At 42.4% G+C, this 18,175-nt stretch overlaps 1 protein-coding gene across 8 annotated transcripts in view; it reads left to right on the top strand.

The window, feature by feature from the left end:
- LOC144772452 (uncharacterized) overlaps positions 1-18,175 on the top strand; it is a 275,339-nt gene that overhangs the window by 90,202 nt on the left and 166,962 nt on the right. For 6 of the 8 annotated variants that reach the window (XM_078656784.1, XM_078656785.1, XM_078656789.1 and 3 more), the window contains exons 3-4: positions 7,883-7,939; positions 11,731-11,874. In XM_078656784.1, coding sequence (XP_078512910.1) covers positions 7,883-7,939; positions 11,731-11,874 — 201 coding nt within the window. The remainder of the gene's footprint in view (positions 1-7,882; positions 7,940-11,730; positions 11,875-18,175) is intronic. The other 2 variants (XM_078656786.1, XM_078656790.1) reach the window with 1 other exon arrangement.

Below are 18,175 nucleotides of genomic sequence, written 5' to 3'. Positions count from 1 at the left end.
ATGTTTATTATGCCCCAGCAGGTGGAGATGGTCCTGTTTACTTGATGACTCATCCCCAGGGTAGGATCAATCATGACTCCTAAATTCCTGGCCAGGGCGGTGGGTGTAGGGCACTGGCCCAGAGATGGGGGCCACCATTCCGCCGACCAAGTGTCCTTCTTGCCTCCGAACACCAGAATCTCTGTTTTCTCACCATTGAGCTTCAATGAATTGCAAGTCATCCATTGAGCCACTGCCTCCATGCAGTGTCTAAAATTGGAGGCAGCCGAGATGGAGGGTTGGGCGAGAGACATCAGGATCTGCGTGTCATCAGCATAGGATACTACCTCCATCCCAAAGGATCTAATCAACCTGGCAAGTGGGGTCACATAGATGTTAAAGAGGGTCGGACTTAAAGCCGACCCCTGAGGGACCCCACACTGCACAGGGTGGGATGGAGATAGAAACTCCCCCAACATGACTCTCTGTTCTCTCTGGCCAAGGAAAGAGGTCAGCAGACTAAGGGCTGACCCCACAACCCCTGACTCCCTCAGTCGAGATGTTAGCACTGAGGGAGACAGGGTATCAAACGCAGCCGTGAGATCTAGCAGAATGAGGAGGGACGTCAGGCCCTTATCCACTTTTGTGCGGATGTTATCAAGCACGATGGTAAGGGCCGACTCAGTACTATGCTCTCTCCGAAAACCGTGCTGCGAGTGATCTAAGAGGCCAGAGGTTTCCAGGAAGGCTGAAAGATGCTGGTTTAGGTGGGTTTCCAGCATCTTTGCGGGGGCTGGGAGCAGCGAAATGGGTCTTATAAGACTGCTAGAGAAAGTTTATGGCATCATCAAAATGTTTAAGTATGAGGTCAGGCGATACCTGGCCTACTAGATGCACAGCTATTGGGCCATGGGCCTTTAAAAGTTCAGGTCAAGAGTTCTGTTTTTTTTAAAAAAAACAAGATTATGAAAACCCTTAGTTTGTCTGCATCAATCAATAACATTTAATATCAGTAATTTGCATTATATCATCTGCTGATGTAACTGAAGTACATTACATTACATACATTTGCTCTATGTGCTAAGTAAACTGAAATTATTCAAAAAATCATATTCTCAAAATCCATACTTTATATTCTTATGTAAATAGAATCATGTATGTTGTAAAACCAAAAGAATAACCAAATTCCCAATGCATTTCGGGTTACAAAATGAACCCTTCGTCAGGGGATTAGGTGATACACAATCTGAAGATACAGTGTTCATGGACAATCGTTGTCTTCCATGCAGTCTTTCGTGATCTACAAAACAGCAACGTAAAAAACACTTAATCATGTTTTCACGTAAAATTGTCTCTTAGTTAGAATACAGCTCTGGGGAGTGCCACTGAGATGAAAATTCCATGTGTTAAAGAAAACAGCCCCATGCTTCAAACTGGAATCTATCCAAGTGCAAAAAAGTGTTGTTTATATGGATGACAAGTGATGCAAGAGTGGTATAGATCCCAAACGTACTATGTGTGTCACACAGAGAGAAATGAAAAAAGTGTGCCTTATTAAGTAGGTGAAGTATTACTAAAAACGAAGAAGGAAAAAATTGGTGAACTAAACGGACTAAAACACTGCATGCTACTTAAAGAAAAATTCATACTTGTGCTAAAGAGTGCCCAAATCATATGGTCCACGTTCGTAGTCCTGCACTGATGTATAAATCAGTCCCCTATCCTACGAATAAAGGGTAGAAGTCATTAAGTTTACAAATGGACTTCGACAGAACCAAAAGTGCTGGGAGGTTCTATCAAAGGCTTACCGCCTATTCAGCAAACCACTGTTAAACAGCTGATATTCAACCTGATGGAGGTCGTCCTGCAGTAAAAAATCAAAAAGTACCGTAGTCTATGAATGACTACTACCAGGTTCACACATATTAGCAGTTAAACCTAACCAGACAAAAGTCCAAACGCTAAACTGTAATCGCCACAGTCGGCACCCGGATTTAACCCAAAGACGCGAGTCCGCCCATCGTGTCACGTGGTGCGGCACTCACCCGATATCAAGGAGAAAACTGAAAACGGACTAAAAACTACAGTGATGTAGAAGTCCTCTTGTCTACTTCTAACTGATTTCCTAAAAAACGAACGATGGTAACTTCACGGGATATTATTTCTGAATGTAAGTGGCAACGAGGTATTACTGATTCTCTGACTTAATTTTAAAGGAAAAATTAAATAAAATAAAGTAAAATGAAAACTGCAGCGTAAATTAACGTTTAGCTAAAGAGCTATTAAGGTTCGTAAACCTATTGTACGTTATGTCTAAAACTTAAAGTAAATTACCTTATTCATGAACTAGAGAAAAGATGATCAGAAAGACAGTGTTAGTACACACAGAAACATGTGGCTCTAATGATTAAGTGACAGAAAAGTGTGTAGTGAGTCTCAGTGTACTCCCTTACAATCTCATGAAAACATATATATCCTTAAAGGAAGCACAGTAATTCATAATGTTCATTCAGACCCCCAGGGATCACAGTTCCTAAAAACTTTATCCAATAAGTCTCCCTTCTCGCTAGGAGAGTATTGAAGTCCATTCCTGAAATGCGTTCAATACGTTCCAAAAGTGTGTATCTAAGTTGGGGAATAGTATGTTTCGCTTCTACCCAATGCTTAGCTAATGAAGAGTTAGTATTGTGGTTTCTAATTCGACTCTTGTGTTCCACAATACGTGTTTTGATTTTTCTGCTGGTTCTTCCCACATAAACCAGCCCACAGGGGCATTTGACCGCGTATACTACTCCTTCCGTATTGCAATCCGCATTGTGTCTTAGTTTTATACTTAAACCAGTGTGTGGATGCATAAATTGATCACCGGGGATAACATTCCCACATTGTCCACAGTTATAGCATTTCATCATTCCCTTTACTTTTTGTCTAACGTTACTTTTGTTGGGTTTCAGGAGCTCTCTTAAGTTTTTTGTCCTGGAATGCGCAAATAGTGGGATGCCATGAAACACTGTTGCGAAATCTGGTTCGTTCTCTATGAGTTCCCAGCGGTTCCTGATGATGGACTTTATTTGCGATGTTTGAGTTGAATTTTTGATAACAAATACTTCCCGTTTCATTGGGATCTTCACTTTAGGAGTCAAAAGTTCTTCTCGAGATTTGTCAGCTAAGGTATGCATGGCTTCACTTAGTATTACATCAGGATAGCCTCGCTCCTTATACTCTTGGATTGGTTTTTGCAGATCTTCGTTACATTGATCCTCATCCGAGGTAATTCTTTTAATGCGCATCATCTGCGAGATGGGAAGGTGTTTTTTCAGGCTATATGGATGAGCACTGGTAAAAAATAGGGCGTTATTGACATCTGTGGGTTTTCGATACACTGATGTTTGCAAGCCATTTGGTGTCTTGCGTATCTCAATGTCCAAAAAGTGAATCTTCTCATCATCAATGTCATGTGTGAACTTTATTCTAGGGTTCAACTCATTCAGCGTGGTGATACTCTCCTCCAATAGTGTCCGGGTACCTGTCCAGATGACCAATATGTCATCAATATACCGCATGAATACTGCTGCATTCCAACTTTGACTTTTATTTACAACCCCTAGTACAATCTTGGAGTACGTATGTAAAGGATACAACAGACTGTCTGAATAAGTTGGAGTCACAGAAACATCTTTTCACTCAAAATATCTGGCTTTGCACCATCGACGTGGTCGCATTATATACCTCAATTGCACATGAGGAGGGATTGGAGGCAATAGAATGGCGACTACTACATTCGGAAATTGATCACCAAAAGGCCACTTTTCTTTTGGAATTACTACATTTTGCTCTTTACCACAACTATTTTACCTGGCAGGATAAGTTTTACATTCAACGAACTGGAACAGCAATGGGATTTCCCGGAGCACCTTCATATGCCAACACCTATATGGCCCATTTTGAAGACCAATTTATCATATCAAATTCAGTTTGGCAGATGAATGCAGCAGTATTCATGCGGTATATTGATGACATATTGGTCATCTGGACAGGTACCCGGACACTATTGGAGGAGAGTATCACCAAGCTGAATGAGTTGAACCCTAGAATAAAGTTCACACATGACATTGATGATGAGAAGATTCACTTTTTGGACATTGAGATACGAAAGACACCAAATGGCTTGCAAACATCAGTGTATCGAAAACCCACAGATGTCAATAACGCCCTTTTTTTTACCAGTGCTCATCCATATAGCCTGAAAAAACACCTTCCCATCTCGCAGATGATGCGCATTAAAAGAATTACCTCGGATGAGGATCAATGTAACGAAGATCTGCAAAAACAAATCCAAGAGTATAAGGAGCGGGGCTATCCTGATGTAATAATAAGTGAAGCCATGCATACCTTAGCTGACAAATCTCGAGAAGAACTTTTGACTCCTAAAGTGAAGATCCCAATGAAACGGGAAGTATTTGTTATCAAAAATTCAACTCAAACATCGCAAATAAAGTCCATCATCAGGAACCGCTGGGAACTCATAGAGAACGAACCAGATTTCGCAACAGTGTTTCATGGCATCCCACTATTTGCGCATTCCAGGACAAAAAACTTAAGAGAGCTCCTGAAACCCAACAAAAGTAACGTTAGACAAAAAGTAAAGGGAATGATGAAATGCTATAACTGTGGACAATGTGGGAATGTTATCCCTGGTGATCAATTTATGCATCCACACACTGGTTTAAGTATAAAACTAAGACACAATGCGGATTGCAATACGGAAGGAGTAGTATACGCGGTCAAATGCCCCTGTGGGCTGGTTTATGTGGGAAGAACCAGCAGAAAAATCAAAACACGTATTGTGGAACACAAGAGTCGAATTAGAAACCACAATACTAACTCTTCATTAGCTAAGCATTGGGTAGAAGCGAAACATACTATTCCCCAACTTAGATACACACTTTTGGAACGTATTGAACGCATTTCAGGAATGGACTTCAATACTCTCCTAGCGAGAAGGGAGACTTATTGGATAAAGTTTTTAGGAACTGTGATCCCTGGGGGTCTGAATGAACATTATGAATTACTGTGCTTCCTTTAAGGATATATATGTTTTCATGAGATTGTAAGGGAGTACACTGAGACTCACTACACACTTTTCTGTCACTTAATCATTAGAGCCACATGTTTCTGTGTGTACTAACACTGTCTTTCTGATCATCTTTTCTCTAGTTCATGAATAAGGTAATTTACTTTAAGTTTTAGACATAACGTACAATAGGTTTACGAACCTTAATAGCTCTTTAGCTAAACGTTAATTTACGCTGCAGTTTTCATTTTACTTTATTTTATTTAATTTTTCCTTTAAAATTAAGTCAGAGAATCAGTAATACCTCGTTGCCACTTACATTCAGAAATAATATCCCGTGAAGTTACCATCGTTCGTTTTTTAGGAAATCAGTTAGAAGTAGACAAGAGGACTTCTACATCACTGTAGTTTTTAGTCCGTTTTCAGTTTTCTCCTTGATATCGGGTGAGTGCCGCACCACGTGACACCATGGGCGGACTCGCCTCTTTGGGTTAAATCCGGGTGCCGACTGTGGCGATTACAGGTTAGCGTTTGGACTTTTGTCCGGTTAAGTTTAACTACTAATATGTGTGAACCTGGTAGTAGTCATTCATAGACTACGGTACTTTTTGATTTTTTACTGCAGGACGACCTCCATTAGGTTGAATATCAGCTGTTTAACAGTGGTTTGCTGAATAGGCGGTAAGCCTTTGATAGAACCTCCCAGCACTTTTGGTTCTGTCGAAGTCCACTTGTAAACTTAATGACTTCTACCCTTTATTCGTAGGATAGGGGACTGATTTATACATCAGTGCAGGACTACGAACGTGGACCATATGATTTGGGCACTCTTTAGCACAAGTATGAATTTTTCTTTAAGTAGCATGCAGTGTTTTAGTCCGTTTAGTTCACCAATTTTTTCCTTCTTCGTTTTTAGTAATACTTCACCTACTAATAAGGCACACTTTTTTCATTTCTCTCTGTGTGACACACATAGTACGTTTGGGATCTATACCACTCTTGCATCACTTGTCATCCATATAAACAACACTTTTTTGCACTTGGATAGATTCCAGTTTGAAGCATGGGGCTGTTTTCTTTAACACATGGAATTTTCATCTCAGTGGCACTCCCCAGAGCTGTATTCTAACTAAGAGACAATTTTACGTGAACACATGATTAAGTGTTTTTTACGTTGCTGTTTTGTAGATCACGAAAGACTGCATAGAAGACAACGATTGTCCATGAACACTGTATCTTCAGATTGTGTATCACCTAATCCCCTGACGAAGGGTTCATTTTGTAACCCGAAATGCATTGGGAATTTGGTTATTCTTTTGGTTTTACAACATACATGATTCTATTTACATAAGAATATAAAGTATGGATTTTGAGAATATGATTTTTTGAATAATTTCAGTTTACTTAGCACATAGAGCAAATGTATGTAATGTAATGTACTTCAGTTACATCAGCAGATGATATAATGCAAATTGCTGATATTAAATGTTATTGATTGATGCAGACAAACTAAGGGTTTTCATAATTTTGTTTTTTTTAAAAAAAAAAAAACTCTTGACCTGAACTTTTAAAGGCCCATGGCCCAATAGCTGTGCATCTAGTAGGCCAGGTATCGCCTGACCTCATACTTAAACATTTGATATGTAGCAGGGAGCAGGGCACGCACCCTTCAAACTAGAGGGCACGCTAAGATTTTCTAAGGAGACAAAACGAGACCTTAAAAATTGAATACAGGTGTGCAGTTCCACTCTAAACTTAATCAATCATCAAAATGTTGTCATTTCTGGATGCTCCCTGTGTTAATTAAAGCCTCGTTGAGGCTAACTGTAGGCTCCGTGTTAATTAGGCCCTGGTCCATTTTGAGCCATTAAGAAAAACAAGATGGCTGTTCTATCATATCTGGTGAGATTTTTCAAAAACACCCTCTTGAACCCTTTAGATCAAAAATATGGAAATGCTTTGGGTCCACCTTTTTAGGGATGAACACAGGTCAACCCTGTCAAGGTGTCGTTTCTCGTAATTGCGGATGGCACTGTTCTATTCAGTCCAAGAAAATTCTAGTGGTGCAGCGGATGTTTTTATTCTAGATCCAAACACATTTTTGTGTAACAATAATTAAGTTTTGTCATACTAATCTGATCCTGAATTACCCTCAGTGGTATTGGTCTTCCAATGGACCTTGTTGGTCATAGTGAGGGGTAGGAAGCAAGGTGATAAATGTATTGATAGCCAGCTCACAAATTAGTGAGCGAATTTAAATACACCACCCTGAGGACCATACCAAAAAAATTAAGGATTACGACTGGAAGGTCAAAACCTCTGAAAAAGTTCAGTCTAACGAGATTCATACAGACCAGCAAATTCTGCTATGGCTACGTAGAACCTTAGAAGTAGAACCTGATGCTCAGAAAATAATCTATTATTATCTCTGTAATGCCTTAGAAAACCTTTGAAAGCACAGTTTCTAGGGCAAGAACATTTGAGACACACAAATAATAAAGGACTGAGATAAATTTGAAGCATTTGGTTATTGTATTAAAGAGAACCTCCTTGCTTGAAATTTGCTCTGAATCACTGAGTCTCTTTCTCAATACTCAGTACTGAGCTGTAGAATATAAACTTGTTAGTTCCTTACATTAGATTAAAAAGGCTCCAAATAGTTAGTCTTATTTTTCTATTCTTATGAGTTCTAAATGTTAATTGAACACAAAGCAATGAAAAAATGTCAGCTATTGCACTATTCTTGGTCTTTGTTAAATTTTTAGTTAGCTTTGTATGGAATCCTTCAAAAGTCTGTTAAAACGGCTCTTTATGCCTTTTCTCTCTCAGGAAGAAGAATGTCAGCACACAAGACAGTTCACAGAGGAGAAGAAAACAAGCATTCAGGCAAGGATCTTATGGGGTATCCAGGCTGGAGGTCTTTGGGTGCAAATGGAGATTTTCAAACAAGGATGGGAAGACAGAACCACTCTCTCCAAAAGAATGGTGTCACCGATTTTAACTACGGAGAGTTGGGGAGAAAGGGTCAGACAATCAGTAGGCAAAAAGGGCCTCAGGGATTGAATATGGCCTTAATTGGGTCTTGAAACAACAGGGACAAAAGATAGTGGGCTACAGGGGATACTGTATGACAGCATAAATGGTCTATGGAATAAAAGGCCTCAGGGAATGATCAATTGGAACACAGAGGGGTATTGGAAGGAATGACCCCAGAAGATGGCGATTTGAGCAACAGAACAAAATTACAGGTCACAAATATCAAAGTAGGATTGAGAGATCTTAGATAGTTTACAGTCCCTCACCCCCAAAAAGAGCGATATGCCAAGTAGACTTGGTGGGATAGCAGGCATGAAAGCCTCACGAAAGGCAGATTGTGCAGACATTGGCAGTGGGTTCCTATGAACAATCTTCTGGTCCATACCCTTTCCAAGGCACCAAATACAATAGAGTACTCTTGATTCCCTTGATAGGCCAGCACTCATATTAATGACTAACATAAACTGGTGGGCGGAGTTCAATGCAAATGTGCTTAAACAATGTACACCTGCCCAGACTTACCGTAAGAAATGGAAAGGTGCAATAATAATACCAATTTTTTAAAAAGGCGATGCAGTGGTCCCCAAAAACCACTGGTTAATCAGTTTAATGGATATGGGTGCAAACAGTTATACGAAAATATTGCTACAAGCTTTTACACAATGGTATAAAGAGTTGAATCTGAGTCCATTGGGACAGGGTTACTTTAAGCCTGTGCATTCTACTATCAATCTCTTCATTAGCCTATGGACTGTTTCACAAACATCCTTAGAAACTGGAGTTTTTTTTTCTGCTTGTTGTGGGGATTCCCGGGCTGCCATTGACTTGATGGAATAATGAGATTTTGTGGGTCAAACTAGAAAGCTTGGGCGCTCTATTGGGGATACAGTTGGCTTACAAAGGAAACTGGTGGAATTTGAAAAGTACTGCGAGAAAAATAAGTCAATTATTAATTCAGATAAAACCAAAATGATGGCCTTTGGTGAGAAGGAGCATTGCTTCGTAGGTTCTATAGGGAAGTACAAAATCGAGGAAACCATTTAATATAGGTATTTATGGATGCTCTTTACTAATTCCCTGAGTAAGTCCTCTCAAATAGAGACATTAAAAGCAAAAACATTATCAACCATTGAAGCTTTATGTAACTTCAAACAAGACTTGGAGGGCCTTCCCTCCAACTGTTTATAGTAGCTTAGAAAACACTAATCCCTCCTAAAATTCTACGCAGAACAGAAGTGCTGAGCTTAAACAAACGTTCAGCTTGGCATACAACAGGTAAAAAACAATACTATCTTTAACCAAACATACAATGGCATCTGCTAACTGAGTGGAGGCGGAGCTCCAATCCTGGTCTATGATTATAGTAACATTAAAGTTTTGGAGCAAATTACTAACATCCTCACAACCTAAGAAAGCCAACCAATGTTGAGATGAGCTCACCCCAAGTGATCTAAACTGGGCTCAAACAATAAGGAAACATCTGAAGGTGATGGTAGATGTAATGAAGATCAAGAATAATAATAAGGCATCTCCACTAGGCCACACTAAGCAAGAATTATTAATGATGGGTGATTCAGAATCAAGAGATAGAGATTGTCGATATTTAAGAGGAAATCCCTCAGTTGGACAACTCTGTGAGACTTGGATGGCCAATCCTACCTCCCCTTTAGACTACAGATATGGCCCTTTAGGTTTGAATGGTTTTGCATTACCTATGTGCGATTACCTAATTGATAATCGCAAATTAGGTAATGCAAAACCAAAGGGTACCCGCGGGCCTAAGGCCCCCCTGAAGCACACCTAAAACAAATGAGCACATGTAAAGCTCGTGCTACATGGCACTTTGAAAAAAGCATTTTTAGTGCATTTTTTAAAATTGCATAGGGTTACCATCGACTATATAGCATTTTCTAAATGCACAATTCGCATTTAGAAAATGCTTGGTACATGTGCTTAGAGAATCGCAAATTGTGATTCCCTGTAAGTAGTTGCAATTTTCGGTAATCCTAAAAGGTAGAGACTTACCTAAAATGCACTGACAAAGCCTTTCATACATCTTCAAAGGATATTTGTATTCACAAACGGTCTAATTATAGCGATGCGCACCCTTTGCGAACACAAACTAGGTTGATACATGAAGAATTAAATTCGGGGCCAATTTGAGAAACCAGTTTCACTCTCAGATTTAATGCACTCCCATTGTGACCTTGGTACAGTCCCAATGTCTTTGATTAAAACATCTGGGTCTCATATCAAATAAAAGAAATATGTTATAAGTATGTGTTTCTAATCTGACGTATTGATATATGTGGGCTTTAATTGCAGGTGACTCGTCCTACACTCTAAACTACATTTCACGAAAGTTCAAATTTTTGCAGGTGTTAACAAAAAAACCTTGTTTTACACTATAACTTCTAAGCCAAATTCACTTGCACGTACAAAATTCCATTAGTCCTTGGGAGTTTATCATTGCAAAGTGGGCCTTTTGCACACCAAAACTGGCAAGAGAGCCTGGATTTACTAACCTTTACACAATGCAGCAAGGCACCTTGCTGCACTGCCTTACATGAAAAGGAAAAAGCAGAAAGGTGCCATATCTACTAATATATGGTGCACGTCTAGTCTCTCCCAGTGCTGGTGCATTTCTTCCTAGCGCCAACACAAAATCCCTTGCACAATGGTGCAGGAGTGCTTGTTTTATAGGCAGGATTGTTATTGTGCATACAATGTTACCTTCCAGCATAAAAACAATATATATTCCTGTTTCTATGAGTGATGCAGAACACAGTGCACATATAAAGAGGAAGTAACGAACAGAATATAAGATATTTTTCTTTGTTAAACCAGCCTCACAGAGGCACTCAATCCAGGTATACTGTTTTTAGTAAAACTGAATGTGCATCAAAATACATGGGTGGATACATGAACACCCATGCTCCACCAATGCAACGCCTACCTGATGCAGTGTAACGCAGCACAGCCTGTTGGAGGTCTAAGAGCCAACTCTGTGATGTCATCAGGGGAAAAGGGTTTGTAATGTCACTTGTGCTAGCAGAGTCAATTTCGTGTGTTGGCATCCATAGATATTAGACTAGAAATGTGTGCTTACAAACATAATTAAAGGCAAATATTGCCGATGTGCCATGCCAAGGTGATTATTACAACAGTTTTTCCCTGACTCATGGCAATCTAAGGATTGCTTTTCTCTGCCTGTTTATGAGACGCTGAAATATGGAAAATGTCTTTGTGAATCAGTCCCTAAGTGAAAACACTATATATAAGCTCTAAAGTTTCCTTAATAAATTAGACATCAATGAGCAATTTCTAACACAACTGTTTTGTTGCACATTTTTCTGTCCTGTGTATAAAGTTTATAAAAATAGAAGAAAGACGTTCAATTTTCGGCTTCAGTGGAGGCTACTAAATCAACTTCCTGGTGTCACTCCCTTTGCAATCATTATCGTATGCAATTGTGCCTTTTGTACCCTTCTTCTTGCGACAACATGAGAACGCCAAGTTTATAACATCAGGCCTTTTGGTGTAAAGCGAGATTGATACTAACTTACATCAGGTATCACTAGTGGCTGTTGATGTGCTCCTAATGATGCTGACACATGCTATGTTTTCTCTGCACTAAATAGATAAACAACAATGTGCCCTTGGACCTAAAGAGCGGACAGATTGTGGCCATGGCGGTATCTCAGAAAAGGAGTGCCTCTCCAAAGGCTGCTGCTTCGACTCAAGCATACCCGAAGTGATCTGGTGCTACCACTCCAAGTCGCACGGTAATTACTTTTTTTTTTTATTTTTATTTTATTTACCACAAAACAGCAAAGTACATATCATAAGCAGCCATTCGCCTACATCCCTTCTCGGGCCGGCAGTAGTTCAAATCACCACATCAGCTATTCCTGGCTATGATTAACAGAATAAAGTCGACATCAAATCAATCAAGCGTACGGCCAGGGTCAGGCCCTCTCCGGCTAGCCAATACTTTCGATAGTGTGTTGTGCGTTGCTGATACATGAACAATTCTAAACAATTTTAACTTTTTCTCCCAACCTTCCCCCCATCCCGAAACCCCCCACTCCTCCCCAACTATTCCCCAATCAGTGCTCCTCAAGTGTGGTAGTGTGTAGGCTGATGATGTGTCGTGGCATACGTTGCGTGCTACCTTTCATAGCTCCAAATGATCCCTCCCAGTTACCCACTCACCCGGGGATGCCGCCCCACCCGCCTAACTGGGTCGCGCTGCTGTGTAAGTGACTACCCTGACTGTCTCACCCCGGGTCCAGGTGCGGGTCGCGCCCCTGCCCCTCCCCTTCCTCCGCTGCCAGGTCATCTTCATCCGCCCTAGAAGTCAAGTAGGCCTGGTACAGTCCCCAGAAGTTCTTGGGTCGACTCCGGGGCGGCAGCAGTTCACTGTAAACCTCTGCTTGTGTGTTGCAGAACGTCATGCTATTTACCCAACGTTTCAATGTCGGGAGGGGGCCCCTCATCCAGCAACATGCTATTACACGTTTGGCAAGTAACATGCCCATGCTGACCATTTTTCTCACTGACACCGGCACCTTCTTTGTGTATCCCAGCAGGGCGAGGGCCGGGTCCATGGCTAGGTCCACTTCCACGATGGTGCTCATTTCCGCAAAGATCCCGCACCAAAATCCTTGAATGCCCGGGCACAGCCATGCTAAATGGAAGAAGTCAGCCACTGGGGCTCGGCATCTTTCGCAGCCCGGCGTGTCTCGAAGACCGTACCTGTGTAGCCTTTCCGGCGTATAATACACTCGCTGCAAAAAGTTAAAGTGGACCAGGCAGTGTCGCCCGTTCAGCGATATCCGCCTTGAGGCCGCACAGCAGTATGCCCACATACCGTCATCTATGTGGGCGTCCAGGTCGGTTTGCCAGGCCAAGCGTGCCCTCGTGTACTGTTGCGCCGTGTGTCCATGCCCTATCTTATAAAGTTTAGAAATCATTTTCTGCGGCGCCGCAGTGGCGATGACATAAACCAGTTCTGGGATCTCAGGGGGTTCCGCCATGTCGGGGCCTAGGAGGTCTAGGAAGGCACTGCGAACCCTATGATACTGAAAGCGCTGGAGTAACGTGGGACGCTCCCTACCTTGTGACAGTTGATCCCATATCTTAACCGCACCTTTCTCGAAGAGGTCTCCCAGAGTGTGTGCACCTAGTTCACTAAGGGCCCTGTGAACGCCTGGTTCCGTCAACGTGGGGAGCCATAGCGCCCAATGTATCGGCATATTAGGTGCGTACATCAGCTCTTTATCTTGCCTCTGTACTATGGAATGCCAGGCATGGTTAGTAGACAGTAGGGAGTCCAGTGTTCCCACCCTACGGTCCCTGGGGCCGCAGATCGTCGCTGGGAGCGGGGTAGGGTCTGCAAATAACCTCTCTAGTATCACATGCGGAATGTCCTGTTTTCCGTGAATCCAAGTGTGGAGGTGCGAGGCCTGCGCAATCCTGTAATAGCGCTCCATATCAGGCACCGCCAGCCCCCCTTGTTCGTAAGGCAGCTGCAGGACCTTCCACTGCACTCTAGGTTGCTTCCCGGCCCAGGCCAGACGCACTAGGAGCTTGTCTATGGTTTTAAAGAAGGTTCTGGAGAGGACAATCGGGATATTATTAAAGAGGAACAAAAACCTCGGCAGAACTACCATTTTTATCAAAGCTACTCGTCCCATCAGTGACAGCGGGAGCTTAATCCAGAGTTCCACGTCATCTGCGAGTTTGCTATAGGCAGTACCGTAATTTTCCCTGAGCATAATTTCGGGATCCGAATGTATCCATATGCCCAGATACCGTATCGGTTCCGTGGACCATTGAAGTGGGTATTCCATTTCAAAGGGTTCTGTGACAGGGGTCAGGGGAAAGGCCACCGATTTGGACCAGTTGACCTTCAACCCCGAAAGCGCACCAAAACGCACAACCTCCCTCAGTACAGACGCAAGATTGTTCCCGGGATCCCTGACATACAGCAGAGTGTCATCAGCATATGTGGAGATGCCAATCTTGTATGTGGGATAGTTGATGGCTTCATAAGAGTGATACTCCCGAATCGCGCACGCCAGAGGCTCCGCAACCAGAGCGTAGAGGAGCGGTGAGAGGGGACACCCCTGTCTCGTGCCTCTGCTGATGAAAAACGGCTCCGAGACTGCATCTCCCAGCCTAACTCGTGCAGTGGGTTTGTGGTAAAGCGCGCCCAGGAGCTGGAGGAAGAGGGCTCCTAATCCCAACTTCTCAAGCACTCTACGCATGAAGGCCCACTCCACAGAGTCGAACGCCTTCTCCATGTCTAGAAAGACAGCTATAGCCTTGGTGTCTTGCTTAGTGTGCTGGATGGCTCCCATCACTGTGCGAATGTTGTACGTGAGGTTCCGAGCAGGAATAAATCCCGCTTGCTCTGGGGCCACCAATTCAGGGGCCACGAGTGCCAACCTGTTCGCCAGCACCTTAGCATATAGCTTGGCATCCACATTGAGAAGGGACAGAGGGCGGTATGAGCCTGGGAGATCATGTGGTTTGCCCGGCTTCAATATCGTAACGATGAGGGCCTCTCTCAGAGAAGGCGGCATGGCGCCTGTCTCACAGATTTCATCAAAGAGGGTGGAGAGGTAGGGCAATAACTTATCTTTGTATGCCTTGTAGAAGGTCACAGTTAATCCATCTGTCCCGGGGGCACTCTCGTCGCACGGTAATTACTTAATGTCAGGTCATATGACCACTGCTTCTTAGACTTTTGTTACAACACGTTAACAAATGCAGATATTGTGACGGTACCCAAGAGAATCAACCCACCTTGCCTTCCTTAAGGAAATGGTGGACCCCTACAAATTATACATCTACATTTTGCCAACTTCTTACATGCTTGATATGAGCCTTGTCCTAAGGAGCCTGAATGGATCTGAAAAATGCTTTCAATAGGTGGTCACCAATGTCAAATGACACTGTCTGCAGCATTCTACGGGCACCGTATTGAACATGAGCACCATTATAGCATGAGTCTCAAGAGCCAGTGACATCAGTTCCTGTCTGTTTGCGCCCTCATTGACACAGGATTTAAAGCTGACGGTGTTAGCCTGTTCTTCATGTTTGTCTAGGTATTCTACTTTGTTCAGGATGTATTCTTCAGGATTTTCAGGTTCTAGACCTTGTGAATCATGCCTTAAATCAATGTCTAACCTGGGCTACCCGAGAGATTGCATGCATTTTTTATGGAGATCACATACATCACTCTCCCTTTCACAAAAAGTTCATGAGATCAAAGGAACACTCATTGTCGTCTTCAAAACTGATTCCGTAAATTAGTTTTTCTCCACCTGGCTCTCAGCTCAGCAAGCTGATTTCCAGGGTGATACGTTAGCAATATTCCCCACCAAATTCTCTGCTACGCCTAGAGGCATAATGCAAAATAATGAGTCTCCCACCTGTAGAATGTTGTGTTGTGCCTTGACACCCCTATATCTCACAGATATTAACAAGACTCGGGCCAAATGGGGGGGTCTTAAAAGGTCCAGGGACTGACCCAAACCAGGCCCCATTTTGACCCAAGGACTCAATTACTTTTTCAGATCTGTCATGGTTGTGGGTGACATTCTTTCCAGCTTTTCCTCTTCATCAAAAACGTGTATCCCAACAGTGTAGCCATTACCAAAGGCAATCTAAGCACTGACTCTTACAGTTCCAGTGTTTAAGATGACTGAATAATGGCTGCGGCTAGACTTGCCTTGAAGACTTCAAGCATGATATGTTTGTTAGGCAGACATACTCGCACATTAGGGGGAAATCATAGTCTTTATTACGATGAATCTTCCTAAACCATACAAGAAAAAATGTAAGGAGTTGATGCAGGATGTAATGGCTATGTCAGACCAGGGCATGTAGACTAATCTGAATGTGGCTGGTTCTTTAGCTCGGTTATTGGACTTCTTTCTGGTTCTGCAAAGGCATGTATGGATGAGGACTACATGGCCCCTGTCTAATGGACATGACTGAGACTTAGGCTATGAAGTAGTGGGTTATTGGGTTCTCATTTGGGTAAGCCAATGACTGACCAGTCCATTAGGAGACAGAATGGAATGTACTACATACTCACTACATCCTCTGTGGTTGTACAAACTACATTATGTTTTCTGCTAACATCATCATTTGTTCAGGGAGTTCTTCAGAAGTTCTGGTTCCACATTACTTGTTTCATTCTGATATCCCTGGCTTGGGTCAGGAGACTGTGGTGCTCTGACCTGCTACAAATCAGTTCTGAAACCCCTCACCTCCTTCCAGCAATAGAGATTCTATTGTCCCAGAGACTAATTGCTCTACTCAGACCTTCAGTTCCCAAGACTTATTTCCTGGAAATTGCAGCTCTATCATCATGTGAACTTCCTTTATAGGTAATGGTTATTTTGTTGGCAGCTAGATACCCTTCTATGAGAGTGGATGACTCTAGCAGATAGTCATTTTTTAATCTATGTAGTATTCTGAGTCCTTAGATCAGATTCGGTCAGACCTTTAGATCTACGACTTATGCTTCTTTAGCAATAGAGGGTCTAAATATCAATGCCATTAAATCATACTTAGATGCAAACTCTATTTGCATTATTCATCCTGATGAAGCGTCTTTCCTCAACAAACTTTTTTGACTTTTTGATTAGCTATGAAGACAATACATTGGGAAGGGGCATTAAAAAGAAATCCAACTACACTTGGTCTTCCCTTATGATTATTCACGATATAAGCATACTAGCCAAATGCCTCTGAAATGTTTCAGAGTGTGCTATGTTAGTACACTCTGAAACAGCACCAACTTTGTATAATTTGATCGTTGTCATCTCAGCTTCGATGGGAGCATGACAATTGGAAGGAGCTGTTGTCACTGGTGTCCGTGCATTCTATTATAGTGGCATTGAACTCACTTTGTTTGTGATGCTGGTTTTCTCTGAGTTAAGCTTCAGGCAGCTGTCCTTCATTCGGGCTGCTACATTCTTCATTCCTTCCTGGAAACAGAGTCTGGCGTCTTCGGGACTCTTTGTTAGCAAGAGGATGAGCTGAGTGTTGTCAGCTTAGGATACGATGTTTAGTCCCTGCTGTCTGACGATGGCGGCGAGGGGGGCCATGTAGATGTTGAAGAGCGTGCGGCTGAATGATGATCTCTGGGGTACTCCACAGCTGATTTTCATGGGTTTGGAGAGAAAAGGGGGAGTCAAATCCTATGGTTTCTGTCGGAGAGAAAGGATTGGATCCAGTTGAGGGCGGCTCCTTGTATTCCTGCGTCGTGTAGTCTGGCTGCGAGGGTGCAGTGTGAGACGGTGTCTAAAGCTGCAGAGAGGTCTAAAAGTATGAGGGCTGCAGTGTGTCCTTGGTCCAGTAGCATGCAAATGTCGTCAGTTGTGGTTTCGGAGGGCGGTTTCGGTGCTGTGGTTGCTGTGGAATCCGGATTGTGAGGAGTCCAGGATAGAGTTCTCTTCTATGAAGGCTGAGCATGTCAATAGCTCAGACCAAGAGCGGAGTAGTACCTACCTGGTGCTCCTCGATTTGACCCTTCTTTATCTCGTGTAAGACCCAGTAATGAAATAAGATCGTGATGTTCTCAATAAGAATTACAGACACTGACTGAAGTGGTAAGGCTTTGCATAAAAAAAATATTTTACACAAAAAACATGAAATATGTCATGAGTAGGATTAGCAGCAAAAAATACAGATCATAAGCACACAGGAATCAGTAAAGTTCAGTAGTAACCCCAGCACAGATTTGCCTTCTAAAAGTGGGGAAATTGGGGTTCTGTTAATGTAGAAAGTGCAGGTCCTTTTATAGGCCGTTGGAAAAAAGATTTCACACATTACTACACAAGTACATTGTTCTCATGATATGCACCATTGAATAACAGGTAACATGAAACATTCATTACAAAAGACATCCAAAGATTCTCTCATAATACTACTACATTCGATTCAGAGATTCTCAGAGTCTATTCAGGTGACGAGAATTGTAACACTGTACACATGGCAGTCTAGGGCCGCTAGGATGTTGTTGGTTAGGTACATATAATTCCCAAAGACTGGGTAAGCTCACAA

The sequence above is a fragment of the Lissotriton helveticus genome, chromosome 8, assembly GCF_964261635.1.
Source record: "Lissotriton helveticus chromosome 8, aLisHel1.1, whole genome shotgun sequence".
Classification (NCBI taxonomy): Eukaryota; Metazoa; Chordata; class Amphibia; order Caudata; family Salamandridae; genus Lissotriton; species Lissotriton helveticus.
This window is presented reverse-complemented; position numbering and strand designations above follow the sequence as displayed.